Source organism: Vipera berus (genome assembly GCF_964194415.1).
Source record: "Vipera berus genome assembly, chromosome: 3".
Taxonomy (NCBI): Eukaryota; Metazoa; Chordata; class Lepidosauria; order Squamata; family Viperidae; genus Vipera; species Vipera berus.
This window is the reverse complement of record NC_138204.1, coordinates 40,297,299-40,318,530: the sequence shown is the minus strand read 5'-3', so window position 1 is coordinate 40,318,530 and position 21,232 is coordinate 40,297,299. Positions and strand designations below refer to the sequence as shown.

Genomic DNA, 21,232 nt, shown 5'->3' with positions numbered 1-21,232 from the left:
TGTACCCTTGCGGCCCCTGACCCGATGCAGATCCCGTCGAGCTCCATGGTTCTCCGCGGAGCTCCGGGAGATGAAGCGCCGGAGACGGGGCCTAGAGAGCGGTTGGAGGTCCAGCCGATCCGAATCTGACCGATTGCGACTAAGAACCCATATTAGGTCTTATCTCGCTGCGATAAGGGTGGCGAGGTCCAATCACTTCGCTACCCTTATCGCGTCCGCAGATAATCGCCCGGCCGCTCTGTTTAGGGTGACTCGCTCCCTCCTTAATCAGGAGGTGAGGGAGGAACCCTTGCAGGGTCGTGCCGAGGAGTTTAACAATTATCTGTCGGACAAAATCACTCGGATTCGGACCGGTCTGGACTCCGACTGGGCAGAGTCTGGCGATCAGGACGCGGGTGGTCTTGTCGATATCACTTGGGAGGAGTTTGATTCTGTGACTCCGGAGGAAGTGGACAGGATTATGGGGAGACTGAGCTCCACCACATGTTTATTGGACCCGTGCCCTTCCTGGCTGGTTTATGCAGCCCGGGAGAGGACACGCAGCTGGTTCCAGGCAGTTATATCAGCTTCTTTGAGTGAGGGTAGCTTCCCTGCCATCTTGAAAGAGGCGGTGGTGAGGCCCCTCCTCAAGAAGCCTGCCTTGGACCCAGCTGTATTGAACAACTTTCGTCCGGTCTCCAACCTTCGCTTTCTTGCGAAGGTTGTTGAGAGTGTGGTGGCGCATCAGCTCCCTTTGGTCCTGGATGAAGCGGATTATCTAGACCCGTACCAATCGGGTTTCAGGCCCGGGCACAGCACGGAGACGGCATTGGTCGCGCTGGTGAATGATCTCTGGAGGGCTCAGGACAGGGGTCATTCCTCTGTTCTAGTCCTATTAGACCTCTCAGCGGCTTTCGATACCATCGACCATGGTATCCTGCTGCGGCGTCTCAGGGGATTGGGAGTGGGAGGCACGGTTTTACAGTGGTTCTCCTCCTATCTCCAGGGACGCTCGCAGTCGGTGTTGACAGGAGAGCAGAGGTCGACCGCGAGGTCTCTCGTTTGTGGAGTTCCTCAGGGGTCGGTCCTCTCGCCTCTCCTGTTCAACATCTATATGAAACTGCTGGGTGAGATCATTCGTGGCTTTGGAGTTGGGTATCATCAGTACGCTGATGATACCCAGCTTTTTCTTTCTACCCAAACCACCCCAGTGATGCCCTCAACGTGATGTCCCGTTGCCTGGAGGCGGTTCGGGTCTGGATGGGGAGGAACAGACTTCAACTCAACCCCGACAAGACCGAGTGGCTTTGCATACCTTCATCCCGGGTCTATTCGGATATTCCATCTCTTTCTATGGGGGGTGAATTATTACCCCCCGTAGATAGGGCTCGCAACTTGGGAGTCCTCCTAGATTCGCGGCTTACCTTGGAAGATCACATGGTGGCCGTGACTAGGGGGGCTTTCGCCCAGGTTCGCCTGGTGCGCCAGTTGCGGCCCTATCTAAGCCGGGATGATTTATGCACGGTCACTCACGTGCTCGTGACCTCTCATCTAGACTACTGCAACGCTCTCTACATGGGGCTTCCCTTGAGGACCACCCGGAGGCTCCAACTGGTACAGAATGCAGCCGCGAGAGTTGTGTTGGGAGTCTCCCGATACTCTCACGTGACACCTCTGCTCCGTGAGCTGCATTGGTTGCCAGTTGTCTTCCGGGTGAGATTCAAGGTGCTAGTAATGGTGTTCAAAGCCCTCCATGGCATGGGGCCGGAGTACCTCAGGGAACATCTGCTGCCGGCATCAAGCTCCCTGCGCCCTGTGCGTTCCCACAGAGAGGGCCTCCTCAGGGTGCCACCAGTCAGAGAGTGCCGTCTGGTGGCCCCCAGGGGGAGATCCTTCTCTGTGGGCGCCCTGGAGCTATGGAACCAGTTACCGGTTGAGCTCCGGACGGCGCCCGATCTGCGCTCCTTTCGCCGCGATCTGAAAACATACTTGTTCGAGCAAGCCGGCCTGGCCTGAGGGGGGATTGGTGGGGTTTTTTATCATTTTTATTGGGGTTTTTACTATGTATCAATTGTATTTTAATCGGGCATGCATTTAATTATCTTTTAATTTTTGTAAATTTCTGTGTTTTATTCTTGCCCTGTACACCGCCCTGAGTCCTTCGGGAGAAGGGCGGTATAGAAATGATAATAAATTAAATTAAATTAAATTAAATATTTATTCATCAAGGCTTAAACCAAAATACCCCTTTAGAGTGAAGCTACAAATGAAATGACACTTTGATTTTCTGTGTCAAGCTGGAAAAGTCACATTGCTTTACCCTATAATGCAGTTTATGGATATTTCCCATTGAGGCACTTTGCTACCTCAGTGCTGACTGAGGTGCCTTGTTGAGGTGGATCATGGGTGGTTCATGCACAAATACCTGCTACAATTGTCCTTGAAATAATGATTAGTTGATAGTAGTATAGAAAAAAGCCCTCATTAGACTTCCGGTTTGTCATACAGCCTCTATGGACGGCTGGGAGATGTGCTCTCTCTCTCTCTCCCCTGTCCAGTTTTGCATTGCTGGGGGGCCCTGGAAAGGGCTGAAAATTGCCCCAAAGAGGCGACCAGCAATGAGGGGCACTTGCTGGATCATGGGAGAGCCTCAACTCTTCCGTTAGACCTGGTGATCCCTCCAAATCAGTGGAAAAAAGGACCGGCCATTATGGCTCGTCCCTAGCCTGTGAACAGCTGAAGTCACATTTTCCACCAGGCAATTCTTAAAGCAGCACGGAAGAGACTGGGTGAGATCTACCTCTTTTACACCCTAATTATTTTCTGTACCTCCTTAAGCTGCTAAGCATTCTACCCCCTGGAGTTGACCTCCAGAAAGAGTGGCAACTAAATACCCAGAGGCATTTTAAACATTGAAAAAGTAACTGAATCCCAATTGGAATTTTATTTCTCAAAGCATGTGGACTGAAATATTTTTTATGTTTTATTTTTTCATTATCTACTTCTGTTGGAAATCTGGGTTTTTTCTTATATAAAAAAAGAAAAACTGAAAAGATTAAAATAACTTTGGGACTCAAAGGGAAACTTTAAAAGGGGCCTGGCTGACTGCCCAGAGAAGATACATAACCTTGAGAATTTTGAAACAACAGCTGTGAAAGGCTCTTTGTCCCCTACCTAGACAAAAAAAGTTTTTCTCTCTTTTGGATTTTCTAAGTGTAAAGCCTTTGGTCTAAAATACCAATATGGAAGAAGACCAGGAATTTCCTGATGGATGAAGATCAACAAATTCTGTTGAAAACACTAATTCAAATTCTTACCACAACCAATGAAATACTAAGAAACTTGTAATATCTATAAATGTATTATTTGGGGAAAGATGGTGTCCTTTTTCTAAAGGCAGGCAATTAGAGTTATACAGATGTTGGCTCAAGATATGGTTTCTTTCTATTGTGCCATCAATTACTTTTGGATTGAGCTCACTATATTAAATTCAGGCTGTTTTTTGGGTTGCAAATATTAAACTAGTGGGCTGGGGTAGGAAAAGTGATGCTATCTCATCTATCTTTCTATCAACCAGGTTAAAATAGGAAAGTTACATTGACATTTTTGGTTTCTTTCTGATGGAGTTGAAATACACTTATTTGAGTTATAGCACATAAAATAAGATTGCATAGATAAATATCCCATTTTAAAAGAAGATATTAGGAAAAGCAATAGCCTACAATAGATCTGTATTCTGTTCTCTTCCTTCTTTTGTTGATATCAAGTAAGAAAAGCAAATGTTGAAATCAACTGTATTGACTCCTGTACAAACACCATTAAATGAAGAAAACAACATTTGTGTACTTCCCATTGTTTTCTATGTCATATGTGAACAATAGAATTCTATCCTTTTCAATTGCAAGAAAAGAAACCATATTTCAATTTGCAATTATAAAGAAAGGTAACACATTTGAAGGTTGAGCAGGAATATGTTTGAAGTTCTACCTCCTGATTTTTGCATATTTTAAAAAAATATTTTGATTTGACCAGGGATGTGGCTCAGTTGTATAAAATCTAAAGCCCTAGTGCCTTAAATCATAAACTTTGAATGGGCACAAGGTCTCAGAGAAAATCATCATGTGCTGGTTGTTAAAAGAACAGGAGTAGAAAATATATGACTATTAAATAATTATGCTAAGTATGCTTCAAGTATATACTGTTTAGTGTAATTAATTATATTTTCATCCTTAAACCATCCATAACTCTCTGGATAAGATGTCTGGATTGCAGATATGGTTCTTGCCCTGGAAAAAGTTCTTCCATGATTTAGTCTCCCACTAGTCATGCCATTCAAGTTAATCAGATCTTAAATGTTCCTAAGAAAAGAACATGAAGCCATTCTGTTCCCTTGTTGTTGCTTTCCAGAATTTACATTCAGTGGCCACTGCCTCTGCATATGGACTCTTCTATAATCATTAAGTAGGATATGAAGTATGAAATATACACTTACATTACCAATATCTCATTTATTTTCTCAATACTGGAAAAATCAATGTTTGATGAATCAAATTTGAATCTGTTTAACTAAAAAGCATTATATCTCAGAGAATTTTAAGTGCTGTAAAGGTATGTATATGTACTTAATGGACTGTATGCTCTATTGACTTTGCACTGAAAAATATGCTACTTTGAATCAATTTTTCAACATCATATCTTTAAACCCTACTGCATATCTCACAACACTCAACTACTATAAAAGATAAAACAAAATAACTTGCAGCATCTCAAACTAGCAGATGATTCTGAAATTCTGCCTTTTGGCTCACTTAAGAGTAGTTCTTTCTCTTTCCAAAAAGAATAATAAATTCTGCCTTTTAAACTCTACTTTTGAGAGCAAACAGTTTTGAGAAACTTTTCAAGAAAAGAAATATTCTTAAGTCAAAAACTATAGTCAGTAATAAGGTCAATTTGCTAACCTGGACATACTGCAAAACCAATCTGAACCATGAATAAGACTCACAATTCAGGTTAATATGCCTTTTTGTTTTGTTGTTCTTAAAAGAGGAAATGTGTTTTTACACTAATACTAATAATAGCCTATTTGTGTTTATGACTTCCTGATTTATTGTTATACAACTAATGTATACTATGTAATATTAGATACATTATCTCATTTTAGCATCTTTCACTAATTTTATTATACCAAAATTCTGAAAATACTGTTCTTCATGTTTACTTTTATTCTAAACAGAAATATTTCCTAACAGACTACTACATGACATCTTTTGCTAATTAAAACTTTGTTTAAACACAGCAGAAGTAAACAGTGAATTTCTAAGATATCTGAATTCTGTTGTTTTAAAAATTATATCATGGATAATATAACAGAATGGAATCACCTCATTTCTAATTTTTATAATCAATTTGGAAGAAAATATATAAAACAATTTTAGCAGTGATACACAGATATGCTTAGATATAGACCTCACTCTACTCATTACAAAGAATTTCTTTGCAAGTTAATTCATACCAATGCTAGTGCCCTTATTTATATATATATATAAAAGAACCTGATGTAAAGCAGTAGTTCTCAACCTTTTCTTGACCATGGACCCTCTTTAAATATGGATCATGGCCATGGGCCACCAAGACTTAACTCAAGTTCTAAAGCACTAGATTGCATCAAGCCTTTGTGGACCACCTGTGATGACATTGTGGCCCCTTCAGGGTTCTGTGGACCACAGGTTGAGAACCACTGGGATATAGGAATGATCATAGCAGGCAGCTACATCTACTTGAGTTTGACTATTTTATTTTGTTTCTGGTGCCTTCAAGTCATTATTGACTCCTGGCATCTGCCTACACAGTCAGTGCAGTTTTCTTGGTAAGATTTTGGAAGTGGCTTGTCATTGCCTTCTTCTTAGGACTGAGAGAGAATGATTGGCCTAATCCGTAATCCAGCTAGCTTCATAAGGAAGGTCTAAAATTCATGGTCTTCTGGTTTCTAGCTTGGTGTTCTGTACCAGCCTACTACCAGCCCTGCAGATAAGGCAGGGACAACCCCTTTACAAGAAGGCAAGAGGCTGGAACTAAGCCTGCCAAATTTATGGACACAAAAGCAAACAGAGCAAAAACAAGACACGAAGCTATTCAAACGGTTGCCTTCAGCAAACCAGCCCTCCCACGCATTCCCCTTTTAAACAGTTCAGGGCGTGGATTCTCTCTGCCTCCTTCCGAGGTGCCCCATTGCCTTCCTCTGTTTACTCCTGATTGACTGCCTCCTGCGTCGGGCGTCCTTGAACAGGGCCAGCTGTGGGTCATCTTCATCCATGCTGTCAGGCTCACACAGCTGGGTCTGCGTCGTAACCAGGTGGGAGGGGCCTGGCTGAGGGCTCTCATCAGCAAGCTCTCCAATACCCTCAGCAACCTCTCCAACACCCCCTCCTCCTCCTCTGAATCGTCCGACCCAACTGCCGAACCCACAGGCTGACCCTGAATCACAACACTTGGTGCCTTAATCACTATACCAAACTGACTCTGACTTTGGTTGACCTCCTTGAAAAAAAGCACTAGTTAGTGCTTGGTTAGATGATTATCACCAAATACTAGGGTAAAAGCTACATTACATCCTAGACAAAGGCAATGGTAAATTATTTCCATTATGCTACCAATAGACAAAAATCTTTACTACCTTTTCTCTACCTGTAAATACAAATAAAACCAAATATTAATTCTTCAATATAGATACACTCAGAAAAACCAGAAAGCATCATGGCAGTGTAGTAATACTTCTTTCTTTAAGTTGGATAATTGTAGGTAGCGCCTTCTGCTAAGGTTTCTAGGACATACTAGAGTTCATACAAGCTACAAAGCCACCACTGATTATGTTTGTAATAACAGTTTGGTTTAATGTGACATGTATATGTTTGACTTTGCCTGGCAAGCAGAATACAACTTCCTCAGATTTGTTTTATATAAGTGATACAGCCAGTAGCACCTCTTACATTTAGAAGAAAGGGAACCAATGCTTAATATAGTAAAGCACATAATTTATAGAAAGATAAATAACTAAGGGCTTTGTGCAAATAAGACAGCCAAAAATGCCTATGATATCAAAAATGACATAGGAGAAAATATTTTAGCAAATCTAATTTTTTGCATCAGGACATGACAAGTTTCCATTGTCCCTATTCCCATTTTAAAACTGGTTACCATTCAGAAATCATCCTTTACCCCAAATTCATTCCCATATTCCACTGTGGACTCCCTGTATAATTTTGAGCAAATCCTTCTGAAAAAAAATAATTCTATAAATATACTGAGCATATATTAAAATCCTCTAATTTTAGGCAGAGGAAACACACTCACAAACAAAATATTTAATTATGTTTCCCAGAAGGATGGTGGAAGCTGCCAGCCTCCAGAAGAGAATGTCTCTCCTATAAGCAGGCAGCTGACTTGAAATTAATTCTGAAGAACTGTTTCAGTAATTCAGATTGATTAAGGATGCACCCAAGAATAACACTTTCATTACAAAACCTCCTGAGTAAAATTTAAATGATGCTAAATTAAAAACAGCCTTTGTTAAATCAGAACCTTACGAACACAACAGAACTAAGAAAGATGTAGGAACAGTATAATTTTATTTGCTTTCCCCCCTATTCTATTCCTATTCATGCCTCAGTTTTGTATGAAGTGATTGATTCCAGGGCTGCTGCCCTTCCTTGGACTCTTTGGAAAAATGCCATGAAGCATGTGGCATTTTATAATCCTTCCATTAATTTGCAAACCATATGTACAATATACATGTGTATAATGTGCTCTGTGTTGGAAATCCACAACCATTTGGAGCCATTCAGTATTTTGGAAACTATAGGGACTTTAATTGGCTGCCATGATGCCAGCAAAAAGCATTAAAGTGCTAGGCAGTGCATCCCACCTTCTCCAGTTTCTTACTCTATCTCTGAGATATCTCTTGGAAGGTTTTAGTCCAACCCTAGACTAAAAAATAAATGAAGAATTTATTTTAGTCCTTGTAATAAAGACTGTCTCCCTTATTATAATAGAAGAAAAAAAAGTCTATATTCCACTTCTCAGAAGAGAAGGACCTTGACAGAGTTTTGGATTTCTCAGAAGCTTTAATGTTAGAACTCTTAAAGTAGAGGTAGAATTGCCTTATGAGTTGACTTATTTGCTTCACTGAACTGATGGACTTGGATCTGAGTTCCGGTGATGGATTCATTTTATTACAGACTGTAGCTCGATTCTTTTCTTTGAGTGATCTGCTTTAAATCCATTAACTGTCACTCTGATTATAGACACATAAACTTAATGTTTCTCAAATATCTCTAATAATATACTACATATAAAGTGTGAATGCATGTGATATTGTAAATAGGAAATTATGAAATCTGGGATGTTTGTTTGATTTATGTTGGTGTAGTATAGATTGTTCAAAATTTGTTAAGTCATTTAGTATTGAAAAATAATGGTTAATAATTCAAAATATATACATATCAAGAAATTAAGGCCCAAACAGAGAGATGACTCTTCGGAATCACTAGAAACTGAGTCAGAAGAAACTTCATATACCATTTACTTCCAAACTACCATATTCCCTAATCTCCAGAAAGCTCTTCAGATGCAGCTGTCATATAAGTCTTATTACCCTTAGCCACCATAACAATTGGAAGACCACATATCTCAAAACCTGGCAACTTTGAGACGGATAGTCTTGGCTGAAGAATTCTGAAGTTGGAAGACCACATATCTCAAAGTTGCCAAGAGTGAGAAACACTGGTCTAACCTATATCCAGATCCTTTCTCAGGCAGGAATTGGTAAGACTTGATAAATCACATCACTAATTGCCAGCTCTTTTTCTCATTTGTCAAATGAGAGTAAGAGCAGTCCATTTCAATGGCATGTCAAGCCCTTTATAAATAAAAAATGTTGCATTTAGGATTCATTAATAATGCATTCAGAAGAAAATTTGCTGTTCAAAACCAATTGTGGCTTTATCTTTTGTTTTTTAAAGACAGATTATTTGCAGACAAATACTGCTGCTTTAGTATCATTCCTTTCTCTCTTATTTTTGGCAATGAACTTCACTGTAACCTCAAAGCATTTCACAAGATCAACATTTTGTATCTGCTCCTCTATTGCTACCTTCTTAAAGGTTAGCAAAGATTTTATTCCAGTTATTAAGGTAAATGCTATTGTCATCAGCATTTTTCATTCTTATACTTATTGAGTTGGTGGTAGATGACATTAAAGTCAGACTTATTTTCAAGTAAACAAGCTTATGATTGTATTGAACACAAGTCATGGACCTTGACCCACATTATTTTTCCTTTAGTTGAAGAACCTAAAAGAATTTCCGTAAGCAAACAAACTAAATTTCTTAGTATTTGTGTTTTGAAAAAAAAAAGGTCAAGGGTTAGGAATTAAAGCATGTGCAAATATCCAATTACTGTTTTGGCTTGCTTATGTTTTAGCAAACCTTTTTCCCTGTTTCAGTGAACTTAATTTAAGAAAAGTTAACCTACATATTCCCAATTATTTATAAATCAATCTGCTTTACTAACAAGAACAAGGGAAACAATTCAATTACTCAGATTGAATTCTTCGATGCATAAAATAAACCAACACTCTCTTATTTGTATTTTAAGGCACACATAACTTTGGCTGGTCCAAAACCATTTCAAAAATGCTAATTGGGCAGTAAAGTGCAACTGAGCCAATAATTTTGAACTGTTTATAAAAGTCAAATAATTATTCAGATGCGAAGTGCCATATCACTAACTGGGCAAGGTACAAACCGATTTTGCAATTCACTAGAGAATAGGGCTGGATGTTTTGGCAATGTACCACAGATAGAGAATTGTAAATGTAATCTAATTACAAATAGACTCCTGCCAAAATGGCATCAGAAGCTCATTGTATAAGTTTGCCTAGGCAGAAAGAGACTGCCGAATAACTTGGAAAGCAGCATTTAGACAATTCTCTAGGAACAGTGAAGCTTGAAGTTGTGTAGGAGGAAAAAAACTTCATTACAAAGTTTACAGTAATTTTATAAATTTGTTTATAACCATTATAAATAATTAAATAATTAACAGTAAACAGCAGAAAAATGTGTTCTTTTCTTGTATGTGCAATTATTCACTTAAATAAAATAACATCTTATACTCAGTGCTTTTTTGTAGAAGAAAAAGGTGCCGGAACTCACACATGTCATACAACCTGCCTTGCCTACCCTACAAGGTTCCATCCAAAAAAGGTGCCGGAACTCCATTCTGAGCGTTCTATGACAAAAAAAGCCCTGCTTATACTGAAGGAAAGATTAAAAATAGAATAGAACAGAACACTTTATTGGCGAAGTGTGATTGGACACACAAGGAATTTAGCTCCAGTGCATAAGATCTCAGTGTACATTCAAAACAACAAAGGAATAATCCATAATAACAAGGATAATAATCATCATAATAATACCAATAGAGAAGGCTGTGGAACAGATGAGAAGGATAAAGTAATATAGCCATACTACATGGGTAATATATTTAGACATAAGACAGAACTGTGGAAATTCAGTAGCAGAAGAGTGAGAGGAGAAGGGTGCTATTTATGAAATTTCAATTAACGTTTCAACAAATTAATGTGGTCATAAACCAGGGTTGTCAGGAAAGTAGGCAACAAGCTTCTGGGCTACAAATCTTGTTTGTTTGTTTTCATATTTTTGATGGCATTCCAGCACAGGTTTATAATACTTAAATTCTACCCTGAATTTGGGACCAGAGGTCTGAGGATGGAGATCAATCACCTTTTCATAATAACTTAACAGCAACTTAACAGCAACCATGATTCCCAAAAATTAGTTAGGGTTGGACTCAGAAGCAGAAGAAGAAAAAATACAAACACAAAATGCAAAACTCATTTTGAAAATAAATACAAGATATATTCCCCAGCTAAATATGGAGATTGACAGATTTATGATCTTAATCTTCTCCCAGGATAGAAAGGACTGCTCAGGTTTTTGGCTGCTTTAGTCTCTACTCTCTAAATGGTAAGTGAAAGTCTCCTCTTGTCTTTCTGGATTTAAGGTACTATTCTGTGGTATATTTCACTTGAGTCACTATGGCCCCCAAATTATGACAAGAGGAAATAGGTTTTTCTTCTCTTTCTCATCCTAGAGGCAAACTGAAGAAGCTTCAGAGCAACTAAGTACAAAAATTACAAAGAAAAGTAATTGCAACACAAAGTTATCACTTGAAAGTTCCTGTGATTTATCTACATTTAGAATGAGTGAGTTCTTGTATATAAAATATTTTCAAATAGAAATTGAAGTGTTAGATAGTCACCCAGAGTCACTTTGAATAGTGAAATGAGTGGTATAAAAATAATAAATAAATTGATTGATCAATCAATCAGAATAATTTAAAAGAAATAAGAATTACTCAGCTTAAAAGTTTTGAAAAACATCATGGTCCTACAAAGTGAAGATAGATCTTTAAAATGAAATGGTCCATTGATACGGTCTTCACTTTAAAAATATTTTTATTTTATCTTATTTAACATCATCCAACTCCAGAATGAGTCTAGGTTGCTCACAATTCAGTGATCAGAATAAAAAATAAATAAATAAGAACAAAATAATATGCAACAACAATAAGGCTAGAAAATGGGGGGGGGGGAACCAAGGACATCCAGTAAGTGGCTCCAGCTGCCATAGCCCACGACTTAGGAGGTTTAAAGCCTTCTGGAATATCATCATGGTGTAAGTCACCCAGGTCTCATGGGGAAACTCATTACAGACACCATGACATAAAGTGCACTTCCTAGTCCTAGTAGGTAACACTGTTTGATCAAAGGAATCTGGACCACACCAACCCTGGCAACTTGCATCAGTAGGTAGACATCATGGGAGATCATAAAGATATACTGTGCAAATAATATATGATTTTATGCATGCAATATAATGCTAACTAGGATCAATTTGTAGCAGGTTTTATGAATACAGTACATTTATACATGAAACTTTACTGCAAGCTGAATCATAGTTTAGAATTGAAGTTGTTTAACACACATGTTTTCAATTTTTTTCCACACAAGGAATGTGTAGAAATGTGTCCTATTGTCCAGTTTTTAAGAACTACAGTACACATTCATATTCAGCATTTACTGTGGCAAACAGGATCTAGAGAATGAAATGGGAATAAAGTCATGATTCTTTCCCCAACTCTAATTCCATAAATTAATTAGGAACAAAAGAGGAGGCAGAGACATTTTCTGAGAAATCTAGTTCTTTAAAAAAAAGCCTCCATGTCTTAGTACCTTTGTTACATTATGTGTGATCTTAGCCTGCTATTTAATTTACAATACTCTTTTATTCAGACGTTCCAATAGTTGTAGGTTGGAGATATTTTTGTTTGCTTCTTTGTTTTGTTTTACTGGTGAAGTAAAAGCCTGAGTGTACACAATTTGAAATAAACTTTGGACTGTAATTATCCTACTGTTAGTTGTAGCTGGTTTATGAAAATGCTCCATTCAGATACTAGTGAGATTCAAATATCCCAAACCTGAAAGGTGATGAAAATTATGAATCAAAGTCCAATTCTAACTAAAGGAGAGGATTATTACATGGATTTCAACAAAGTGATTTCAATTTTTGAAGATAATGGTATAGATTTTAAGCTCTGAAAGTCCAGATGCACTGATGTTACTTCAGAGGCAAAGACAAAAATTTCCATTTTATCTTTGAAGGAAATCCAAAATAGATAATGCCATATAGTTCCTTCTGAAGTTCAGAAATGCCATAGCAACCATCATGGTATAGAGTTGTCCTTTACAAATCTTACAGGACAACATGGTACTTTCTCAAAAATCAACAGGAACACATAGCTTTAACAGCTTCTAGGGGAAAGGGCAAGTAATGACATATTAACAGAAAAGGTATAATGGAGAGTGAAAAAAGTAAAGAAGTTTGCTCTCCATGTATTATTATCTGGTGTTTTGACCTTATCATAAAAAAAGACCTTTATGGTACAAAAAGGTCTTTAAGAAATGTAAGAAATGCAGACTGTACAGCTGATGCTTCAGCAAATTCTTCCATTTAAAAATAATTCCAGACAAATAATACAAGTAGGTACATGCATTAATCTTTGTTGGAAGACAGTAGTTTGCAAAAAAGCTTAAAATGATCAGCCTTAAATGTTAAATATCCTATTTTAGTATCTGCCATTTTTTAGCCTGCCCAGTGAGCTTAGCACTACTGCTATAATTTATATGATTAACCTTGTCAAGGAACACTTTAGAGTGCTCAAGAAGACTCACTTTGGACTATCATTATGTGCAAAAAGGAAAGGTGCTTTATGTCTGGGAGTATTTCAGTTAGCTAAACACAGAATTAATGGTACCATGGAATCATTCCCGGTATATTTGGACAGGTTAGAAATATTTCATTTCTTGTCCTGCTTCCCTTTGCAAAAAGGGAAACAATAGAAATCTCAGTAGAAGATAATGTATGTAGCTCAGGACTGAACTGTGGAGTCCTTGGTGTTCTTTGAGCTTGGTTGTTGTTTCATTAAAAACATCTGCAAGCAAATTTTATTTAAAAAATCTAAGAAGAAAACAAAAAGAGCAGAACACATCCTTTATAGCAGTCAATACCCAGATAAACAAGGATTAATATCAGACAAGCAAGCAGAAAACAATGGTGTAACTAAGGAGAAAATGATACCTCATCAACAGTGACAGGGCGAGCTACTCTACACAATCAGGGAGTGAATCAGGCACTCACTAGCCCTAATGATGTTACTTAGTTAGGTAAAGAAAGGTCTTAAAACAAACAAGCTCAGAGAGCACTAAGGTCTCCAATAATAGAAATATTTTTCTTTCCAAACATATTTATCAGCAACCTTAAATCTTATTTTAAGTAATATGCATAGGGGCTATGTAGTCTGGCATCATTTTCATCTTCATTTTTACATTGTATGAAGCTTAAATGAGATATACAGAGTTTTAAAATGTATAGTTTCATATAAAACATATGGTGCTATATAATGTTTATCACAGGTGCCCCACATGCTTTCCTTATCTTTGAATTTGTAAGAATTTTCAATTGCCATGTGTAAAATGTATATATTTGTATCATATTATTAACATTTACAATCATTTTACATCATCCTTTCAAATACCATATGTCTTTTTATTGAAAGTAATATTTGAAATTATGTGCAATTTTGAGTTTTACGTCTGTTTTTGTTGCCCTCTTGCAATTAATTGAAACTAATAATTTTTAACATATTCTTACAAAAGAAGCCAAAATGCAATGAAAATAAATTCTAGGTTATATTTTAATTTCAAGGTGCCCAAAGTATTTACTTTTGTATAGCAAGCTTTTGAAATTCATTTTTTAAACAAAACTAAATAAGATGGCCATTTATTTGAGTGAAGTTCCACATGTTAAGTTTTTACATTTCTGTATTTTCCAAATATTTTCATTCCACTAAATCATAATTGGTTGCCCTTTTAGGAGATAAATTATATTTAATCGTTTCAGCTTATAAAGTTCAAGTCTCTTTGCAAATACCTTTAATACAAGAAGAATGATATGCAGTGTTTGATGATCAAACATTGGAAAAGCAATTTTGAAGTATGCTTAAAAATCAGAAGCCATACAATCTTACAAATAGAGGGAAAATTGATCAATTTTTTTTGTATATTTTTTTTGCCTGATATACAAGTACTGATATTGTATGCAGAGGTTACAGAAGAGTGAATTTCTTTAAATAAGTGGGGAAAAGAAGCTAAAGTTGATTAATTATCCTATATGAAATTTTTTTCCACTTAAAAAAGTTTATAACTAGTATCAACATCCTTCTTAAAGTTAAAGTTATCAAAGCTGAAAATGCAACTGATCCCTATGATGTAGAAAGATAGTGGAAATATCCCATGGGTTACATGCCGCTCCTTTGTAATACAGATTGCAAATATTTACACCACTCTAAAACATTTGGGTATATGGGGATGTGATTCCACCATCAATATTGGTTAATTTAACATTTTGTAATTCCTGTACTATGGATATCATACTGCCATTACCCTAAGTCTTTTTTCTTGGTACAGACTCATTTATCCATACAAATTGATTTTCAGTTCAGCCTGGTCAACCTTCTGAATTCTTAATTTGTAGTATCTGTTTGGATTTAATCAGAAGCCAAGGAACAATTAAGGTAGAAAGAACCAAATGTGTTAAACTTTCTTATATGGCTTTGCGTACCGGCATCTTGGGCTAACCAAACTATTCCACCTTTAATGATGGGGGGTGAGGTGTTATTTTATATTGATGTGATTTTAAAATGCCCTGTAAACCGCCCTGAGTCCTTCAGGAAAGGGCGGTATATAAATCTAATAAAATCTAAAATCTAAATCTAAATAAATTCAGTTTATAAATATTATCTATCCTGTTCTTCTTCCAAGATATTGTTAAAATGTGAAAAATGCTAACCATGAATTGCTAGCAACAATAATATTGAAATAAATATCCATGACACCACTAACAGTTTAGGGTAGGGTAATGGTTTACTATTTGTCTTTTCATATTCCTGCCTATTTGAGTTTTTGTATTTCACTCCCTATTCGAGTTTTTGTAGTTCTGTGCTGAGCAGAAAACAAATTGAGTGAAGAAATTCTAGAAGCGTGAGAATGCCACTTGTGTGGAATATGGAAGAATCAGAAAATATATTGTTACTATTAACAATACAAGGGTAAATAGTGTCAGCACTCTCTGAAGCTGACATTTCTGAGAGCGGTTCAAGATGTTTAAAATGAAATATTTGATTTCAAAGAATGCAAATATATATTTTTATTTTCTTTCTAAACATTTGGTTTGTACCTTCTCTCTTTTCCAGTTGAATTAGACCATATTCTTTTGATTCTAGTTTTAATTAATCAACATTTCACTTTTTGTCAGAAGCAATGTAAAAAGGATTTCAATAATCCCATACTAGAAAAGTATTATTTAAACCAAAAGAAACTGTATAGGCCACTCATATTCAAAATGAGAACAGGAAGAAACTCCAAAGATTCCCAATTAATTAAGTAACAACTGATTTTCCAAAACATTTTGGCCTATCCTATCATGCTATAACTATGTCCTTTTCTAACTACAAATATGAATTGGTGATTTGTTGTAACTGATGTACATGTATAACAATCAAAAGAAAAAATATTTTTGATCTACGATCTGGGAGGAGTAGAAAAGATCAGCTACCACAGAAAATTCTGAAACTCTACCAATCAGTACCCTTTTTCTTTGTTCAACAAAGAAAAATATAGTACTTACCCAAGAGTTGTCATGGTGACAATAGTATACCAAAATGATGCTGGAATGCTAGTGAACTTGCTGGCAGAAGATCCTTTTTCTGCATAAAACATCACAGTAGCAAAGATAATAATTGCCATCGTGAGTGAAAAGAGAAGAAAACCAAGCTCAGACGCACAGCTCTTCAGTGTGTACCCCAAGATTCGTAAGCCTTGGGAATGACGGGAGAACTTGAAAATCCTGAATACTCTGAAAACCCTCAGAGTCACAAAAGCTCCACTGACATCCTCATTGCCAGTCATCACCAAACCTATGTAGTAGGGCATGATGGCCACCACATCAATGATACTCATCACACTCCTGATGAACCGGTACCGACTGGGAGCTGCAAAGAGTCGCATCAAGTACTCGACTGTAAAAATCATTACACAAGCTGTGTCCAAACAGAAAAAAGCCATTTCATATCTATCCCCACATGGCTGTTCTTTGTTGCCAGGCATTGAGCCACATGGTACGGTCTCCACCACATTGGTGATCACAGAAACAGCAATAAAGAAGCCAGTGACATAGTAAAAGACTAAGGCTAAGGTGCTAGTATGAGGGTTCTCAAAGGCTCGCCACATGGTTTGCCGGAAGCTCAGGGCTGGCATAGAGTCTTGTTTATTCTCGGAATCTGCATCATCCATCAATCGCTCAGCATTTTCCCGCTTTCTGTCCTTGTACTCTTCATAACAGCAGTCCCCGATGATATCAGGCAGGATCCCATAAAAAGCAAGCTCCTCATCGTAAGCTGAGATACACTCATACCTTGGGTAATGTAGTTTGCCAGTTCTATAAAAGTTTAAGATACACCTAAAGACATCGGGATCCCGGTCAAAAAAGTATTCCTTGGTGTCTTCATTAAAGAAGAACTCTTTTTCTGTGCTGCCCAGTAGTGTATCAGGGTATCTCTCCAATGTAGTCCTCCATGTCTGGAAACGCCGGCCACTCACATTGAGAATGATTAGCTCATCTTGGCGCTTATTTTTTTCTGATGGGGCTAGTGGCATGGGACAGTTGGCCACTGGCATCCAACCTATGGCAGCTGCCCTCGCAAAAGGAAGCCATGCTGCTACACCTGCTGCCATGATGAATCTGGTCTCAGGATGGAGGAAAGAAGTTCTTCAAAAAGTCCTTGGCTTCAGTTCAAATCCATCTAAAAATACAATTAAAAAGACAGTGCGAGATAAGTACCATTTTTTGCCATCTGTGTAATGGTTAAGTAATTCTCTCTAGCAACACTTAGTCATGGTGAAGGTGTGGGAGGTAAGAATGCAATAGTGCTTCACAGAGTCTTTGAAATACAAGAGACAATGTTTTAATGATAACAAATGCACCACAGGACTTTTTAACAACATCTTCAAAAGAACTCCTGGAATCTAAATGAAGATTCAGGAAAATCAACTGCCAGAAGCTTGGTTTTCTGGTCAAATACTTTAACTCTAAAGTACAAAAGCATCAAACATACTAAAATCATGACTTTGGATTAATTTGTCTCATGTGCTCATGCTCATCCACACACAGGAAGTACAAAGAAAGAAAAGGAGGGAGGGTTTCACACTGTAAGAAATACAATAGGTAGCTGGATCATGTAGTTTTTCCTTGCTTTCCCTTTTCAAATTTAAACCTTGGTAGTCAAATGAATTATTGTTTAAAAGTGCACAATGATAATCAGCATAATAAAGTCATTAATATAAGTAAAATTTTTGAATAGCAAATCATTCTTCACTAAACACAATTTAAAGTGGCACCAACATGTTCATTTAAATTTGCTTCCTTATAAAAAAGCTTACAATAACTTTTTCCAAGAGTAAATGCTGGGCCCTAATTGAAAAACCCCCACTGATATTAAGTTACACAATGTTTGTGGAAGAACCATTCTTATTAGAACACACACATATGTATATCTAGAAATAGGTTGGAGAAATCATTTTGTATGCTTTTATTTTGTTTGGTTCAAATCCACCATAAAGTGTTAAGCATAAATGTAGTGAGAGCAGTTATAACAGCTTAGCAATTATCCAGCACATTGTTGAACAACTAGGTGAACAGCATTGCACAGATTTTTGATTAGGCAATTGACTTATGTGGGCCATCAAATGGTTTTGAACAATATTTGAACAATATTTGTAGCAGAGTGTTAAACCATTATAATAGACCAGAGTTATCAAACTAGTTTCCCAAGATCTTAGGAATCTCCTGTATTTCTGTAAATAGACTTTCTGAAAAGGGCACCTGTACTCATAAAGTCTTCCTTGTAGGTTTTATTTTAAAATACAGGGTTAGATTTAGTTTTCAGAATATACAAATGCATATAGCTACAAAAATGCCAGGATATGTCCAAAACCCCAACTCTGGAGAATCAATAGGTAAAGAATATTTTAAAGTATTCCTGTTATTGAGAGGCCCACTAAAATGCATAGTTTATGCCCATTATATGTTACTAAACATCCAACTATAGAATCTTAAGCCTGCTAAAATCTAAGGTGAAGTTGTCATACTCTTTTCATAGTTTACCTTTCATTTCCTTTGCATTTACACTCAAATATGCATAGTCTATTGATTTATTTTATATATTTGGATATCAGATTTCCACTTTATGGTCTGTCAAATGATTTGTAATCAATAAGATAATCTAATTATTTAAAGACATAAAAAACTGAGCAATATACATGCAAGTCTTGATAGAACCATTATACCAAAGAGGGGAGGTACAGAACTCGGCACTCTGGTTGCTCTTGAGTTGAATGTTCTTAGAAATATAAATTGTAAACAAATAAATAACACAAACTTTATAACATGGACAGTTTTGTGCAAGGCAACAAAATTGACGGTTTTAGCAAAATGGCAGGACATCTAGCAAACAGCAAGTCACAAGAATGCTATTAAAATGTTGACTAACATCTGACCAGTTCTATGGACAGTTTTAATGGCATAATCAACAAATTGGATGGAAATATAAAGCTTAAGAGGTGAAGCCATATATCGAAGTGAAGGCTTAAATATTGTTCCCCTGTTTGAATGAGATATTTCCAGTTATTCCCAGAAAGGATATAAATATTAATCTCTGCAGTGCTCTCCATCTTTATCAATATCTGGTAACCTGTCCATCAATTATACAATTGACATTTCAAAGCTCTCAACAGTTTTCAAAGGCTTCTTTCCACGTCTCCTATCTAGCATAATGATAGATGTTTTGTTACTTAATATATAACATTCAGTGTTCCATGCTCAGTTAATCTTGTTTGGATTATTATAAGGTATTACAAATGGGGCTATTTCTGAAAATACTGCAGCAGTTTCACTAAGTACATAATATACCTGTAAGATCAAGTGTGTAAAAATCAGGCCTCCAGTTCAATTGCAGATCCAATTTGAAATGTTGGGTTTTTTTATTTTTAAAGCCTTTCTGGACTTCAGATCTTAGTATCAAAAGAACTTTCTCATACTACATGTTCCCAACCAAATCTTGATGTTACCAGAAGAGTTGTTTTTTCATGTATGGTATATTATTATGAAAGAAAACTCACCACTCGATTACAGAATATCCTCCCCAGAGAGCATATCTGGTAATACTCTAATGTCTTTATGGCATGAGGCTTTTATTGTTACATTTTCATAGCACTTTCCTGAGTGTTTTTACAAAATTTTAGTTCCAGGTATTTTTTTTTATCCCTATGTCTACTTTTCAAATTGTTGCAGTGTTTGGGAGTTTCTGTTCCCTAATATAAAATGGACTTGTGATTTTGCTGTAGTATTATAGTGGTTATATTCTAGGGATGCAAACATATTCAGTTTGAAGATTTGGCTGAAATTTAATGCAGAGCATCGAATCAGTTTTGATGTCATTGAATTGAATCAACAATTCAGTGGAGTTTGGGACACTTTTTTTAGACAAATCAAAAATAAGTATTGAATCTTCCTGTTAAATAGATGAAGTTGTCTATCCAAACTGCATTGACTTCATTTCTCAAATCAAATTAACAATTTAAATTAAATCATACTTAATTAGCGTGTGTTTACTATATTCAATATTTTGTTTACTCCCCTAACATTTGAAAACATTTTGATTGATTGTTTTCATAACAATATACTGTATAGTCTCTCTTTCCCTGTGCAATTTATATGATTTGGTCCATTATTTGGTCCATCAGAACCTCATTTGTCCATTTAGCTTATTTATCTGGTATCATTTTACCATCAGATATCTTACATTTATAGAGATTTCTATAGCTATATTTTGACAGTGAAGGAACTGACATCAACATATCTTTGAAATGTTAAACAGAACTGAAAGTATCACTGTCAATAAATCACTGCAAAAACTGCCTTTAAAACAATTATCTTACAATTAAACAATTCAATGATATATATTTTTAGAAATAAAATCAGCTGAAATGCAGGGTGGCAAACTACTGAAGAAAAGCTGAGCCAAGTCCATGATTTAATTATAACTGATTATTTATTTATTAGATTTGTGTGTCACCCATCTCGTCTATTTATTTGTTTGTTAAATTTATTTGCTGCCTATCTCAACATGGGGCATCTCTATTCCATATACCATACAAATGTATATATTTATTTTAATACAGGAAATATTTTGACAATTGGAATATTGGAATAGTCTTGAAATCACATTGTTAAAAAGAATTTGTGTCCTTCCATACACTAGCAGAAGGCATCACATTTATTTTCAAATTAAGAAGGGAAATGAAAAAGACAATTCAAGGCCTACATTCATTATCAGAAATAAAAGCAAAAAAAAGGTGAAAGGTGAAAGATAATGTATTACTTCATTTAATACCTTGAAAATCAAGGTATTAAAACAAAGGGTGATATCAATGTTTAAACCACTTATTAGAATTTTAGAATGAATCTCAATTTCATGCCCATATTTAGTTGCAAGACCCTTC

The 21,232-nt window shown here is 36.5% G+C and overlaps 1 protein-coding gene across 1 annotated transcript in view; it reads right to left on the bottom strand.

The window, feature by feature from the left end:
* KCND3 (potassium voltage-gated channel subfamily D member 3) overlaps positions 1 to 17,407 on the bottom strand; it is a gene marked incomplete at both ends in the record, with an annotated part of 316,955 nt that extends 299,548 nt beyond the window's left edge. Inside the window, one exon of the mRNA XM_081322387.1 lies at positions 16,302 to 17,407. Coding sequence (XP_081178513.1) covers positions 16,302 to 17,407 — 1,106 coding nt within the window. The remainder of the gene's footprint in view (positions 1 to 16,301) is intronic.
* Positions 17,408 to 21,232: the final 3,825 nt, after the last annotated feature.